The sequence below is a fragment of the Conger conger genome, chromosome 15 (assembly GCF_963514075.1).
Source record: "Conger conger chromosome 15, fConCon1.1, whole genome shotgun sequence".
In the NCBI taxonomy this organism is placed as follows: Eukaryota; Metazoa; Chordata; class Actinopteri; order Anguilliformes; family Congridae; genus Conger; species Conger conger.
Window position 1 is genome coordinate 16,281,844 of NC_083774.1, and position 14,988 is coordinate 16,296,831.

Consider the following 14,988-nt stretch of genomic DNA (forward strand, 5'->3'; position numbering starts at 1 on the left):
GTTGTTTCTTTTCTTTTTTTTGCACAAAATAGTTTTAAGATTTATTTTTATTGTTACTTTGCATATTTATATTTAACTTATTGCCTTTGCTGTAGGAATGTACAGAGGATTAAAGTGCACAACTACTTTGGTTACTGTAGTTTTAGTGGTTTATCCATAGTGAATTCAACCTTTGCACACGACACAGGAGACACAGTTAAATCTGATTTAAAGATGCAGACACTATAAGGATTTACTAAGGTTTACTAAGAGCATACAGGTAGAAAGGCTGGCTAGTTTGATGTAACATCTATTATACTTATTATGATTGAAGGAGAGGAATTTTACTGGGCCCCTATATTGCTATATAAAACTTTAAAAACCAGTGACCAATTGCCTATACACACCTGCTCTTTGATAAATCTGGCCATTCAAGACATATTTACAATGAATGTCTGGCTTTGTTTGGCCGAGTAGTGAGTGGTTTGAAGGTGGTCTTAAGTTAGAACATATCACTACAGCACGGGCGATTACACACGTTACCTGTAATCTTGTGTTTGTATCATACCAGCTGAACTAGCCGTACTTTGGTTAAATGTGTGGTGTTCATGGAACAGATTTGTGTTTCTGGTGAGAACCATGTCTGCTGTATGTATTTATGACTGTTTGACCAGTTGTCTTTTGCTTAGGTATCCGTGTTAATGTGTGTGTTTATCGGAAATGCGGGAAGCGCAAACACAAACTCTCCACGTGAGGTCCCAGAGAGAGAATGGCCATCTGCCATTGTTAGTTTTACCTTTGTAAGTTTAATAAATTCTTTTTATTTCACCAAAGTACTCTTGCATCTTTTGTGTGGTGGGGAAGACATGTGAACAGCCTTACTCAAGCCATACTCGAGCCAAGGGGGTGGGGATGGGGATTGGCAATGGGGACATCCCATAGACAGTTTGGGAGACAGTGCTTTTGCCTATGTTATGAAGTCCATTCTTCTGCAACCCTAGCATCTGAGTCAATATACTACCTTATAGTTTCAGGAATCTGCTCCAATCAATAAACGAGAGTAATTACTCCATACAGTCGATCACCCCTTTATAATTTGACATTAAAACACACCCATAAACAATTTTGAATAAATAATTACAATACAACAATATAATAATTTCTTAAAAGTATGGCTACAAAAAGATACGCAAGTCCAGGGAAAGTTCAGTCGTCGCTAAGGAAACGAACATCGTACACTTTGACGTAGCTGTTGTCCCACGCATACAGGTGTTTGTTTTTCGGGTTGTAGGACAGCATGGCCAGGACGCCACTGGGCGAGCGCAGGTCAAAGGTCACGCTGACAGGCTTCTGCTTCAGCAGGTGGAAGGCGTAGGTCACCTTGGTGTCCTTGTTGTCCGTGACATAAAGGACCCCGCAGGCGATGAACACGTTCCCAGCCTTGGCGCGCGGGTAGCTGGTGTTGATGTAGGAGGCGACGGAGAACGTCTTCTCGTCCAGCTGAGCCACCATGACGGTGTCGTAGATGCTCGACGCAAACACCAACCACAGGCCACTCTCGTCCGCCGCCAGTTTGAAGTACGTCTTGGAGTTGTTCAGGAGATAGGTGAGGTTGTGGTACAGGGCATTATCGATGGTCAGGGTGTGCAGTCTCTTACTGTGCAGGTTGAATCTGTAAAGCAACATTAGCAATAAATGGTAAATAAAATTGGCATTATATAGCACCTTTATCCAAAGCGCTGTACAATTGATGCTTCTCATTCACCCATTCACACACACACTCACACAGCAACAGTGCATGCAAGGCACCAGCCAGCTTCTCAGGAGCCTTTGGGGGTTAGGTGTCTTGCTCAGGGACACTTTGACGCACCCAGGGCAGGATCGAACCGACAACCCTCTTGACTGTCAGACGACTGCACTTACCGCCTGAGCAAGTGTCTTTGACATACTTTGACATACTGTAACTGGCAGACTCACCTGGCGATGGCAAACTTCCCAGCGATGTGGTAGTACACGGAGCCGTTGTGCACGACGTGACCGCAGCCGAAGAAGAACTGCCGCACGTCGATGGCCTCACTGGAGCCGTTCTGAAACGCGGCGACACTCCGGTACTCCTTCAGCTCCCGGCCTTACAGACAACAGACCATAACATACACGAGTTTCAGGTTTCCAACTCGGAATGTAACCAAAGCCTGAAAAATCATTTTATTCTGCTATCTCTCCATTTACGTATTTATCCTTTATTTATCCAGAAGAGAGCTTCAATGAGGTTATCATCTCTTTTTCAAGAGAATATAAATACACAAACATGCATGAGACAACATAAAAAAGACATTACAGTTAAAACAGTGATGTTAAAACAAACACTTAAGTCTTCCTCTGTCATGCATGAAAACAGTTATACTCTTCAGTGGACATGTATAAATACTGTACACTGGCTGTGAAAGGGTGCTCACTCCAATTTCACCTAGTCCTGAAATATACACATATATAAATATACAAAAAAATACAAAAAAGTGTAATCACAGTTGTATATGATTATTTTATTTCATGAGGTACCTAAGAAGTGGTCAGCCACCCAGATTCTTTCATCATCCAGAGACGTATCCTGCATCCACGCCCCGAACGTAGTCTCCATTTTGGAAATATTTCTTGGATTCGTAATGGATTTGACTAGGCATTCTGTCAGGCAGAGAAAAAGGACACATCAGACAAACTGTGGGTGATATCGCTCAGTTATCAGCACCAAACAAGAGTATAATGAGTTCATGAACCTGTACCTGCTTTCTTTGATGGGGCCTCCTGTGGCTTCTCAGCTGAGGTGTCATCGTTTGGCACTGCGTATGACAGGCCTGAGGGAGAAGGGTCAGAATTCAGCATCTCATTTGTAGAGACACCCTCAGGCTGACCCCTCTACACACTGTCAACATACTGTTAACTGTCAACAAAACTGTTGTGTTTTCCATTGCTTCATCCAAACGATATCCAAAAATATTGTGGTAAACAATATGTTTTGACAAAACAGTATTTGTGGCTATGACCTTTGAATAAAGGTCAATGTTGTTCACTGGTCTGGGTCAGTAGAATTCTTGCAAAGGCACTAACTTGTACTAGCCCGCCCCCCAAAAAAAGCCTGTGCCAAGGTTTTCAATGTAATCTTGGCTCTGTTAAAATGGTCTCTGTGTGTGAGGTGATAGTGAGAGGAGGAGGAATCGCTGGCCCAGACTCACCCACAGCCTGGGCCCTCTGCAGGTCAGCTCTGTGAGTTCTGTTCCTGGGGGGTCTGCGGGGGCCGGGCGGCCCTGGGGGACCGGGGGGCCCAACAGGACCGGGAGGACCAGGGGGACCCACTGGACCTGGAGGGCCTTCCCAAAATACCCCGCAAAAAAATGGTAAATGCTGGGACAGTGATAAAAGTGCTGCCCTTTGCAACCAAAGTCTGCAGGTCCATTTCAAAGTATTCAATCTGCACTGCTTCACTAAAATGCACAGCTTTTTGACTACCTATGTGATGGCGCTCCATGTCAGTTCCGCAAGTCGCATGGATCAAATAAACTAAGATTTGCATTAATGTTTTTTCTCAGTTCTTTCTGAAACAAGACCATCTCAGAATGTTTTAAAATGTTTTTTTAAGTGCATTGCATTGTAGGTTTGTGATATGGTACTATTTTTGGGTCGGCACCAAAACCCCACTGACTAGCGAATCAGTCGCACCGGGTGGGTGTCGTTTCCACTCCATCCCGTGAAATCCGGCACACCAAATGGTGCCCGTACAATCCTCATACATGGTTTGCTCAACCCTTGCCGGTACGCCAAAATGGTGACCCACTAAGATTGTCGTAGCAGAGAACAGGTTGCACTATATATATATATATATATATATATATATATATCTTTGAATGTACTGATTCTATTACCCATGTCATGAATACCGTGGAAACAAACAAGCCAACAACACTGTCTGCTTCATGGAATCAACACCGTTTGTCTCTTTACTCACTTAACACAGCGGAATGAATGGACATTAGTGGAGTTACCTCAGAATTTGGCTAGGCATCACTGCTTTCCCAATTACAGACAGGAAGCAAAGTTAACCTTCACCAAGGCATGTCAGTCACTCAATAATAGAAACATATGACTCTAGCCAGGCTCTACGGGTCTGGCAATAAGACCGGTCTCTACTTCCTATAGTGAGACCAGTCTGTTAACTTCTGTTATCCCCTTATAAAATGACATCATCTCTGACCTCACCTTCTAATATGACATCATTGGAGGTCTCTCCTTTTTCCCCAGGGGGGCCTGGCTCCCCCATCTCTCCTGGATCTCCCTTCTCCCCTGGGGGGCCGGGGGGACCTGAGAAAACAGCACGGACATCACTGGACCAATGGCCTGCTATCCACAGTGGCATCACCTGTCAGTGGACCAATGGCCGGCTATCCACAGTGGCATCACCTGTCAGTGGACCAATGGCCGGCCATCAACAGTGACATCACCTGGTCAGTGGACCAATGGCCTGCTACCCAGTGACATCACCTGGTTAGACGGCTGTCTCAGGTCCACTCACACAGAGACACACTGTCCAAAAAGTCATACTGTACGACCAGATGCATTCCAAACCCCCAAGAAATGGCTTGGTTTCTACAGCTGTAATTTCCTATTTTTTATCTATATATACTATATATGAGTGAAAAGAAGCCATTCCCTATTTTGCCTGATGAATTATTCCTGAAGGACAGTTTAAAAAAAGCTGTGACTCAACAGTAAATTAATGATCATTACCCAAACTACGATAGGATATTAGGTAATTGGCTCTGCATTGATGACCAGTCAATGAAGCCACCAAACAGTGGTTTTATCATGGTTCAAAAACGGTAAAAAGTAACAAATTGATCTAAGTTAGTATAGTCTCACATGCAAATTTGTCCCCTGCGGCAAAAATTCCATGAAAGCTCTGTCATATTTGCACCAACATTTTCTCAATATTCTCCAAGTAAAAAAATCCAAAAGCTTCCTCAAAAAAGAAAAGCATCATTGTGTATGTCTGTTTCCTTCCCAGCTCTGGTCTGATGAAGCGATAAAGTGGCGGAGGAACAGTGGGCGCGTGGGTATTTTCCATTCATGAGAGAAACTCTCTGACACCACCCTAATGAATAATCAGAGAGGAGGGTGAGTCTCACCCTTCTGTCACATCACTCAACGTTCTAGAAGGCACCGCCAACAATGAAATAAAACTAATAAAAATGGAACAGGTAGAAACAGGTGTTAAACAATCAATCAAGTCATATTTCATTTTAAGTGCCAGTTTATTTATTAGAAATCCTGTAGTAAATATGTTACTTCTTATTAAATATGACCTAAATAAAAGTTATAGTATAACAGGTAGTGAGGAGATTTCTAGTTTGGTTGGTTCTGACCAACAGTGACAAAATGTTCTTTTTCTGTAAATGTTCATTTTTGAACACGACTAATGCTATGTCTGCTACAAAGGCTGACATAGGTTTGCAAAGGTGTGTGTTTTCTTTTCGCAATAACAGGCAGGTAAAAGTGTGTGTGTGGGGGGGGGTTTGGGGGGGATGGGGTTAGGTGAGTAAATGCAGGTAAATTCACCTCTCCTCCCACGTTTTCCCTGCACTCCAGGATCTCCCTTTGGTCCAGGAATCCCGTCACTTCCATTAAATCCCGGTATTCCATCGAGCCCAGGCAAACCTGCAGCAGATATACCAAACAGTCATATACACAGTAATGCTCACATTATTATCAATGTAATACAGTGGGCTCCAAAAGTCTGAGACCACCAGTGGAAATGTTTTGGAACTTTTTAATTATAAAAAATATTATCAGCTTAACAATTTGTGCAGAAAGTTGAATCTTGAAAATGTACCAGAATTTCTTAGTATTTGGTATGTCACCATTTTGCTTTAATGCCAACGTGCACTCGAGCTGGCACTTTGTGCAAAACCTGATGAGCCAGTATTATTTGACAATGTTCCAAAGAACATTTTGTGGCATTACTGAATGCTTGATTGACATCTTCAAGTGCCCCAATAAATATTCAATGGGGTTGAGATCAGGTGATTGTGGATTGTGCAACACTCCTTGCTCTTCAAGTAGTTCTTGCAAAGTTTAACTTTATTTTACATTTTTCAAAATCATAAAACTTTCTGTTTATGATTACATGAAAAAAAAATCCCAGATCTTCAATGTTTGGACCCCACTGTATGTAATAATGCTCAGATTCAGTTGACTTTGAGCAAACTTTGTCCTGAACTTGTTCTTTGATCAAATGTTTACAATCTAAACACAATCATATTGGCCTGAGCCATGTTAAATGCAGTGAGTATAGATTTCCTGATCAGGACGCAGAGGCTTTTTCTCACCAGGGGGTCCTGGGGGACCTGCAAAAAGAAAATAAATAAATAAATAAAACATAAGGAGGTCAACAGGATGTTCAGCAGTTTACATTTCTAATGCTGCATCACCACGTAAACGTTCACAGATACTGTATATGTGCATGTTGGATACTGCAAAATCATGATGTTTATGAAATATGGTACACGTGTCTCCGAATGCCACTTTATATTTGGCATTCATGTTGTTCATGCTAATCAATTGTGATGAATTGTTTCAGAAGAGGACATCTTGTTTTATCAAGTGACAAAAACTGATGCGTGTGAAATATAGGAATACCTGTCAAGCAAATTCCATTGGTGCTGTTGCAGAGATCCACAAAGACTCTGATCTACAAATAAAGAAGCATACGTCTTCAAAATATCATAAATATTGATGATTGACACTGAAAGAAGGCAATGTGAGGTCACAGGAACAAGTGATTACAAGCCCACATTTTTGACGTACAGGCCTGCGCACTGAAAAAACCATTACTGATCAGTTTGACTTCTGTCAAAATGAAGTCTAAACTAAATTATGTTTTATTTTTCCTTCCACAAAAAAATCTTAATAAAAGAATCCATGGTTTAAATAAGATTTTCCATCATGGATTCTGGCTCTGGTGTCCACAGACACTGACATTGAGCAGGACACCCCATCAGGGCCTGAAGCCCTGGAGACGGATGTTTTTGGTGGGGGAGTCCGAATGCTAAATCACAGGCTCTGCTCTTTCCTCTACTGATGCGTTTACCAGGTTTGTTTTACTGTGTCATTTTCTCACGAAGGTGCCTACAAAACTGCATATTTTTCATAACTAAAAACAAGCACCACAGCTAAGAACAGATAGCCATACAACATCACACAATTACACAAACAGACAGCACATATTCATACACATACACACATACAGTACATTAACATGCTCACAGTCAAGCATACCTACTGTATACCTGCACACCCACATATTTCAACACATGCTCACACCCAATAACACAACGGCACAAATACACCCACAGACACACATCCACATGCACTTGCCCACACACATATACACACACACACACACACACACACTAGTGTCTGTTCCTTACCGGGACCATAGAGTAGGTCATCATCATCATCATGTCGTCTTGCTCTTCCCCGCGAGGGAGGCCCTGTGGCCCCCAGGGGCTCTGGCCCCTCTGGCCGTGGCGTCGATGGCGCTTGGGCCGGCCCTCGGCGAGGGGGGTCACCTTGCTCAGGAACTCCACCACGGCCCTCTCCGAGACCTCCCGCACCTGCCCGTCCAGCTGCACGAGCTGCGCACTCAGCTGCGTCTGCCTCAGGAGCAGCACCGCCAGCCCGGCCCAGCTCAGCAGCGTCAGAGCGCACAGCCCCGAGAGCAGGACCCTCATCCTCCAGGACAGAGACTCCCCGCCCGCCCCCATGCCTCGTCCTGCCTCACTCGCCCCCCCCTCTTTCAGCATTCAGCGCTTCAGAACCAGCCCCCAGATATCCACCACCTCTATCAGGGCAAGCCTGCACCCAAATATCCACCACCTCTATCAGGGCAAGCCTGCACCCAAATATCCACCACCTCTATCAGGGGAAACCAGATCTTGAATATCCAACACACACCTGAAAACTGTTCCCAAAATATACACCACAAACCAGAAACCAATCACGCCAAATCAGGAACAAGCAGTGTAATAACCACAACAGCTATCTGACGACACCAGCACCAATATGTTCACCTGCCTACCAGGCTTCACCAACACCACACAAACCAGACACCATAACCAAAAAACAAAAAGAACCAAAATATTCACCAGAAACCAGAAACTAGTATATTTACCGCACAACGGACACTAGCATCTCGCACCACAGCAGCTTGCAAAAGAACACTTCAGGTCAATCTTTATCCGATGTTCACGTTATCCTGGCCAGACAGGCGGGATAATGACAAACACAGTCCTTGTTCTCCCCTAAAAGTCAAACTGGACTCCGCGTTGCGCAACTCGTGTCCCTCTGTGAAAGAGCTCCAAGCTTGTGTAGCCGCTCCATTTATATTCAGAAGGGTCCCTTTTTTTTTTGTGCGCCCTAATCTTATGCACGGCAACTGTAGCCGTGGGCCGTTTGTGACATAATTCACATTCAGGGCTAGGCGATGGAGTGGAAGGGCCCTGCAAGTGACTCAGGCCTCGCCCGCTTTACCGCACAATGACCGCATCAACACAAACACTTCTTCACACGCACCGCGAGACAGTGGCTTCAGAAGAGGAAAGTGGCCGGAGCCAGCATGCCGCCCAGATTACAGCGACACAAGGGTCGCTCAGGCAGCCAGAGACATCAATCTCCATTTTGTGCCTCAGGTGCCGCACTGCGTTCGTCTGGAAAGGTGATCACAACAATCGCATCGCTTCAGATGATTCGCTGTCACAGTTTGTCACGCTACCTTACTCTGCAACATGAAATATCACTTCCATAACTGTAGCGAGAAGCAGTTCAATAATTATACAGAAGTATCTATGAATCTCAAAAATGTTTATAGAAAGACAAATTCATTAATCAGATTTTCATTTTTTTGGGTTTTCACTCATTTCTTTGCATAAGTACCTGGGCGAATTAACTCTGAATTCATTAATGAGTTTAACATTTACTTAAAAAATTAATGCATGTCCACATTCAGTTGTTTCATGGGCTCCAAAGGCCCGAAAAAACATGACAAAATGACAAAAACCACCATGATTTAAAATGAATTTAAATTTATGAAAATGTACATGGAAAATGAAGTTCATAGGTTCTACCAAGCATGATTCCACAACCACCCTAAAAATCATCCCCAGATTTTTTAAAACAAATGGAAGTGCTTTCCCTTGAATGTCAGGATGAATTAGCATCTTCCTGGAAAAAGAGATAAAAGTAGCTAACTGCCCAGACCCTCAGAGCCCCAGGCAGGCAGTGGGGAGAACACTCCAACCTCCCCAGCACTGGGCCCTGAAGCCCCCCATCTCTGAAAGATGACCCACTTCTCCAGCCCCCTTCAGTGGTATCCAGGAGAGATCTGCCCGACATGTTTAACTCCTATGGTTCTCACTGGGGGAGGCCATAGGAAAGGTCCTGGAAAGCACAAATTTTGTCGATTGACTGTGTTTTGGTGTCTTCAGCTTGATGTGAAGATTAGACAGAAATTTCTCCATTGGAAATGTTTGAGAGAAGCAAAGTGGAATCTCCCACAGTGCAGAGTGGGCACTGTGAGCATTGTGAAGTGTGTGTGTGTGTGTGTGTGTGTGTGTGTTTCTACCATAGAATATACCCAGAATTAACCTTTCAATCACCCTTTAATGAACCTTTCAATGACACCTTCTTAAGTGCTGCACATACGTATGTAACTGAGGGCAGTATAGGGCCTATAATAAACTGCAGGTGTACTTATGCTCACAAAGGCCAACTCACAGACACAGACACAGCAAAATAAAGAACAGTGCAAGTTCATTTATTTCAGTTAAATGTAAAGGGTAAACAACACGGACACAAGGAAGTGTTACTCCTCAGCCTCACCACAGTGCTGGATGCTCTTCTGACTGGGCAGACCTCCATGGCCTGAATGGGCTATTCTCTTCCTGACAAGTAATTACATTTGTAGCCTTTCTAGGCACAAAACAACACATCTCTAGAGAGAGAATTTCAATGAGCGTGTGAAGAAACGTTTTCCGTAATCCAAAGCAGGTTTCGAGAAGCAAGCGAGTAGAAATGTGTGTGAAAAAGCTCACTCTCCGTAACACTTCCTTTCTAACAAGACGCGTGTGCCTTGAGGCTGTAGGTCACTGGCGGAAGAAGGATTTGAATCTTTTTTTTTTCTTGAGAAATGTGAGTTTGGGAAATGGAGCAGGGATGAAATTGGAATTACACACTGGATTTCCCTCCTATTCAGACGCGCAGCTCTGAGATACAGGACACTTTAACTGAGGATCAAGCATTCTGCCATTCACAATCAGAATATTTATAACCGTCTATTTCTATCATCTTAAAAGGGGGCCCCGACCCTGGATTTTGGGAGTCATAGGTCTTTTGGTGTATCTTTTCACCTTAAACAACCATTTTAGACTCAATACATCATGTGAGGTGAATTAACTGTGCAATCAAATTAATTTAATTGATAAATTAGGTTGTGGGTAAACTAGCTGGCTCTGGCTCTAAGACTACGATTGGACACCCATTGCCATTATACTAGTAGTAGTGAAAGTAGTAGATAAGTAATTCCAGCATTTTTGTTTTTGCAATGCATTTAAGTGGGAGTTAACACTACTAGGTTTCAACTACTGAAAACAGCAAAGGAGTAATTCCAGCATTCCGTCCATTCAAGTTTACTTTTTTGAATTATGTTTCTGTGATATAATTATGGGTGACTTCTCCTGTCCCCAGTGCAAGACCACAAAAAACATACTGTAGACTACCGCATTTCCTTCATTTTGAAACAAGGGCATTTTTAAGGATAATGTGTTATTATCAACTTAATAATTAACCCCTCCGTTATCATTTAATGCTTTTGACTGTTCATAAGAACAGTTGAGAAGAGCAAATTACCCAGCAATTGAAAACTGAAAGACTATTTGGTGCATGAATGCACTGTAGAGGCATAAAATGGCCCAGACTCTGAAAATATCTTCTATTTTGTGTGTCTGAAGGATGTTTTGATGTCTGATATGTAAATTGAGTTAACAGAAAACTCTGATTTAACCAGAGGGAGGACATTTGACTATGACATAACCATGAATAGCTTTATTATTTAGCTGCCCACAGACAAATTGATTATCATTCTGAAATTGAGGCATATTATGTTTTTGACACAAGACTTTTGTTGCCTGTCAATGCTTCATCTTTTTAAATTAACATGTAACACTGTGGAGAATCTGAGCAAAAAAACACCATCAACTGCAAGAAAAGGAAAAAGGCACTGCATTTTCTCATCTTAGGATGCATACATTTTAGAGCAGTGTTAACTCTAAACAAAATGTATTACACAATATTTCAGGTAGCAACAGACAGGTAAATTACTAGATTTTGAAACAAATAAGGCCCTGGATTCAGTACACACAGATTCTGCTATTGTTTACTTATGATTGAATACAAGAGCTTTCTTCTCCTACAAATACAGTTTGGCAAGTTCAGTAGTCACCCTAAATAACTTGCAACTGTGTCGCAGAATCAAAGTCATGAGTCAGTTATGGATCAAGCATTAATGTAATCCAGGTCACAGTCTGCTTGACGAACGTCACCCAGACACAGAGTCAGAGAATGATGTTTATTTTCAACAAGAATGGCTGTTGACACTTATTTTTTTAAATCTGGTTATATGGCAGAGAATTATTCTCTAACTCCATCTTGGCACATTATCTGCTGCCACCTACACAGGCAAAGGCAGATGACTGTCCAGCTGGTATCGTTTTCGTTTTGACAGCTGTTCAAAATTAAAATTTAAAATTAAAAGTTTTTAACCGATGCAATCAGTGACTGAATATGCTGTTAGTTCTAATTAAAAATGACTGCTCTGAAGCATTCATAGGACTGAAAACAAACAAGATATTTCACTCTCTGGACAGCACAGACCTTCAGTTTCACTCGATATAACCCATTCAAATGCTCCTCATCTCTCCACAGACTACTTTTAATTTGTACACTTTGTAATGCGAAATCATATTTGTAAGCCTTGTAAACCAGTTGTGAAAATGTCCTCTGTCAGTTTGGGAGATGACACACTAGCAGGACACATCCTCGCTTGCAGTCATCCTCGCATTTCTGCTGTCCACACAGTGCTGTGAGGGAGATGCTGGCACATTGCAGTCCCCTAATTGAACAGAGGGGGCAGTGATGAGCAATAGGAGCAGGGGGAATTAAACCCCTTCCCTGTACAGTCATTTCTAGACATCGCCTGGATACAGCAGGAACAGCTATATCAATATCCCAAGTTAATTATGGTTGAAATTCTACGCTAATTTTACTGCTCATTTGTAACATCCTCCACTTTTTCCACAAGACGGCAAAAAAAAAATCAGAACATGTATTCCCCATGTTTATCAGTCCCATTATAGCAATGAGCTCAGGGCTGATATTATGTAAGTTAATGACACGTTCATAAAAAATATATATAAAGACAGTGGTACCATTGAGAGGGGTATAGGTCTGTCGTTGGGAAAGAGTGGTGGGTCGTCATGGTAATAAAAGCCTGAATTCTGGGATTGTTCTGAGGAACTTTCCGAGAGCCAGCTCTCCTTAGTGATTTCTGCCAATGGCAGAATTCTGCTTTGATCTGCAGTGGCTCTGAGCCAACCATGGAAAGTACCCACGTACGTCTCCTAGAGCAGAGGTCAAGGGTGAAGGAGAACGAGCGCACATACTCTTACACACGCACGAAACACACACACACACGGACACACCCACACACACTCACATATGGTAAATGGTTGGCATTTATATAGCGCCTTTATCCAAAACACTGTACAATTGATGATTCTAATTCACCCATTCATACACACTCACACACCAACGGTGATTGGCTGCCATGCAAGGCACCGACCAGCTCGTCAGGTGCATTTGGGGTTAGGTGTCTTGCTCAGGGACACTTTGACACAGCCCGGGCGGGGGATCAAACCGGCAACCCTCCGACTGCCAGACAACTGCTCTTACTGCCTGAGCCATGTCACCCCACATATGCATGAAACACACAGACACACACACACATCCACACACGTACACACCCACTCACACGCGCATGAAACACATGGACACACACGCACACAAACACATGCACACGCACACACTCACACATGCACAAATCACACAGAGACACACACACACACACACACACACACACACACATAGTGAATTATTTGAGCTTGAACTTGAAATCCCACAACATACCCTGTCCTACAGTAACAGAAATGTCATTTTCCCAGCAAATAATTGACATCGGTAAGGCCATTTTATAAAAATTGGTTTTGAAACATCAGAAATGTCTGAATCCTGCCTCTGCCAAACTCCCAATTCTATGCGCAAAACATACAGGTCAACAGCAAGAAATGTATGCAAGCGCATATATTCTGTACAGTACACAGAACATGCAAGAAGCCTATGAACAAAGAATGCTTTGAATATGTCTGACAGGCCATCCAGGAGAAATGACATTAACATGTATTAGAGCATTAGGCACAGGAAAGAGCTGGCCTCATATTGAGAGTGATTAATAAAGATACACAGGAAGTATAGCCATTGCTCATGCATGCATTCATACTTACTAGGACTCTGAAACAGCCTCCCTTGTCAGACAGGGGATCTCAGCTCCCAGACCCATAGAGGCAGCATTGTACAAGCTGCTGTTCTCCACAAAGACCTCCAACTGAACACAGGAAATTCCTTCCTGGAGAGAGTAGGCGTTAAGTGAATTCACAAAGTTCTTTTTATTCTGATAAGAGGACACAACGACTCTGACCACACAGAAAGGCTCATTGTAAGAAGTAATAACCGGACAATGAAGAGAATGGCGGCCAATTACGAGAAAGGTACATGCAGTGGGACGAGAGATGAGATGAGATTACGTCTAGGCCTGTGGGAAAACAACAAGGATGCCGAGAGATATTACGTGGAATATGATTCATGTGAAGCTCAATACAAACAAAGCTTTGCTGTTGGTATCGAGAAAGCACAGTGCTTACATTACATTACATTATTGGCATTTGGCAGACGCTCTTATCCAGAGTGACATACAGTTGTTAGACTAAGCAGGAGACAATCCTCCCCTGGAGCAATGCAGGGTTAAGGGCCTCGCTCAAGGGCCCAACGGCTGTGCGGATCTTATTTTGGCTACACCGGGGATCAAACCACCGACCTTGTGGGTTCCAGTCATGTACCTTAACCACTACGCTGCAGGCCGCCCTGTAGCTTATCACAGCTGTGACTGCTCTGGGCTGTTGGGTTGTCCATCCTGATCAGCCCAGCAGCTAGTCAGGGCTCTACTTATTCAGCTATACAATCATCCAGAGAGGAAGGGATGTGGTTGGCACGGCTGTCTCCGATATCGTCAAGTAAGCACAGCTCCTCTCAGTTCAATCACACACCTGCCCCTGCCAGCTGTGTCTGAAGTATAGTCCTCTGATATATAAAGCCTGTATTTGACAAGGAAGTCATGTTGAGATTAAAACCTCTTAACTGACTGCACAGCTAAGCAGATGGAACAGAGGACCCAAGTGCTTCTGTTCTCCCATTAAATGATGGGCTTACAAGTACGGTAAGCCCATGAAGTAGTGCCTGATTTTTTACCGGATGTCTGGTTTTCAAATTTGTCCAGTTTGTGGTCCCGGCTGGAAACTACAGCAAACACCTAGCTCCACGTTTGACAAATTCTAAATCTGGCAACCCTCCTTACAACTACTGGATATTTATATTCACAGTATGAGAAAAGACACCAGCCTGGGTTAAATAAATGTACACCTGTTCTGATTCCTGCCTGACCTTTGCATTATAGCAGTCCCATTACTCCTTCACAGCTAACTACTTTGCATAGATCATGGTCTACAAAATAGAGAACTGCTAGAAAGAAACCCTTGCTCAGCTCTGCCACCTAGTGGAGACGAGCATTATCTCAAT

The 14,988-nt window shown here is 43.2% G+C and overlaps 2 protein-coding genes across 2 annotated transcripts in view; both read right to left on the reverse strand.

The window, feature by feature from the left end:
• Positions 1-762: 762 nt before the first annotated feature.
• Positions 763-7,834, reverse strand: LOC133111145 (gliomedin-like). The gene is made up of 10 exons (XM_061221293.1): positions 7,458-7,834; positions 6,667-6,718; positions 6,357-6,374; positions 5,587-5,685; positions 4,231-4,332; positions 3,210-3,344; positions 2,760-2,831; positions 2,539-2,661; positions 1,957-2,107; positions 763-1,651 (listed from the first exon to the last, which is right to left on the reverse strand). Exons 1-10 carry the CDS (start codon positions 7,830-7,832, stop codon positions 1,186-1,188), a joined length of 1,593 nt encoding a protein of 530 aa, XP_061077277.1. The 5' UTR covers positions 7,833-7,834; the 3' UTR covers positions 763-1,185.
• A 3,347-nt stretch (positions 7,835-11,181) lies between these two features.
• The window catches only part of ap4e1 (adaptor related protein complex 4 subunit epsilon 1), a 59,654-nt gene continuing 55,847 nt past the window's right edge, over positions 11,182-14,988 (reverse strand). The window contains exons 23-24 of the mRNA XM_061222194.1: positions 13,641-13,762; positions 11,182-12,193 (exon numbers count right to left, since the gene is read on the reverse strand). Of these exons, the coding sequence (XP_061078178.1) occupies positions 13,680-13,762 (83 nt within the window). The 3' untranslated portion in view covers positions 11,182-12,193; positions 13,641-13,679. The remainder of the gene's footprint in view (positions 12,194-13,640; positions 13,763-14,988) is intronic.

Excerpts from the sequence above, each read along its gene's own strand:
- LOC133111145 (XM_061221293.1), bottom strand. The coding sequence starts at position 7,832 with ATGCTGAAAGAGGGGGGGGCGAGTGAGGCAGGACGAGGCATGGGGGCG. Across the intron at positions 2,832-3,209 it reads GCAGAGGGCCCAGGCTGTGG|GCCTGTCATACGCAGTGCCA; the intron begins GTGAGTCTGGGC and ends CTTCTCCCTCAG. Across the intron at positions 1,652-1,956 it reads GGGAAGTTTGCCATCGCCAG|ATTCAACCTGCACAGTAAGA; the intron begins GTGAGTCTGCCA and ends GTTGCTTTACAG.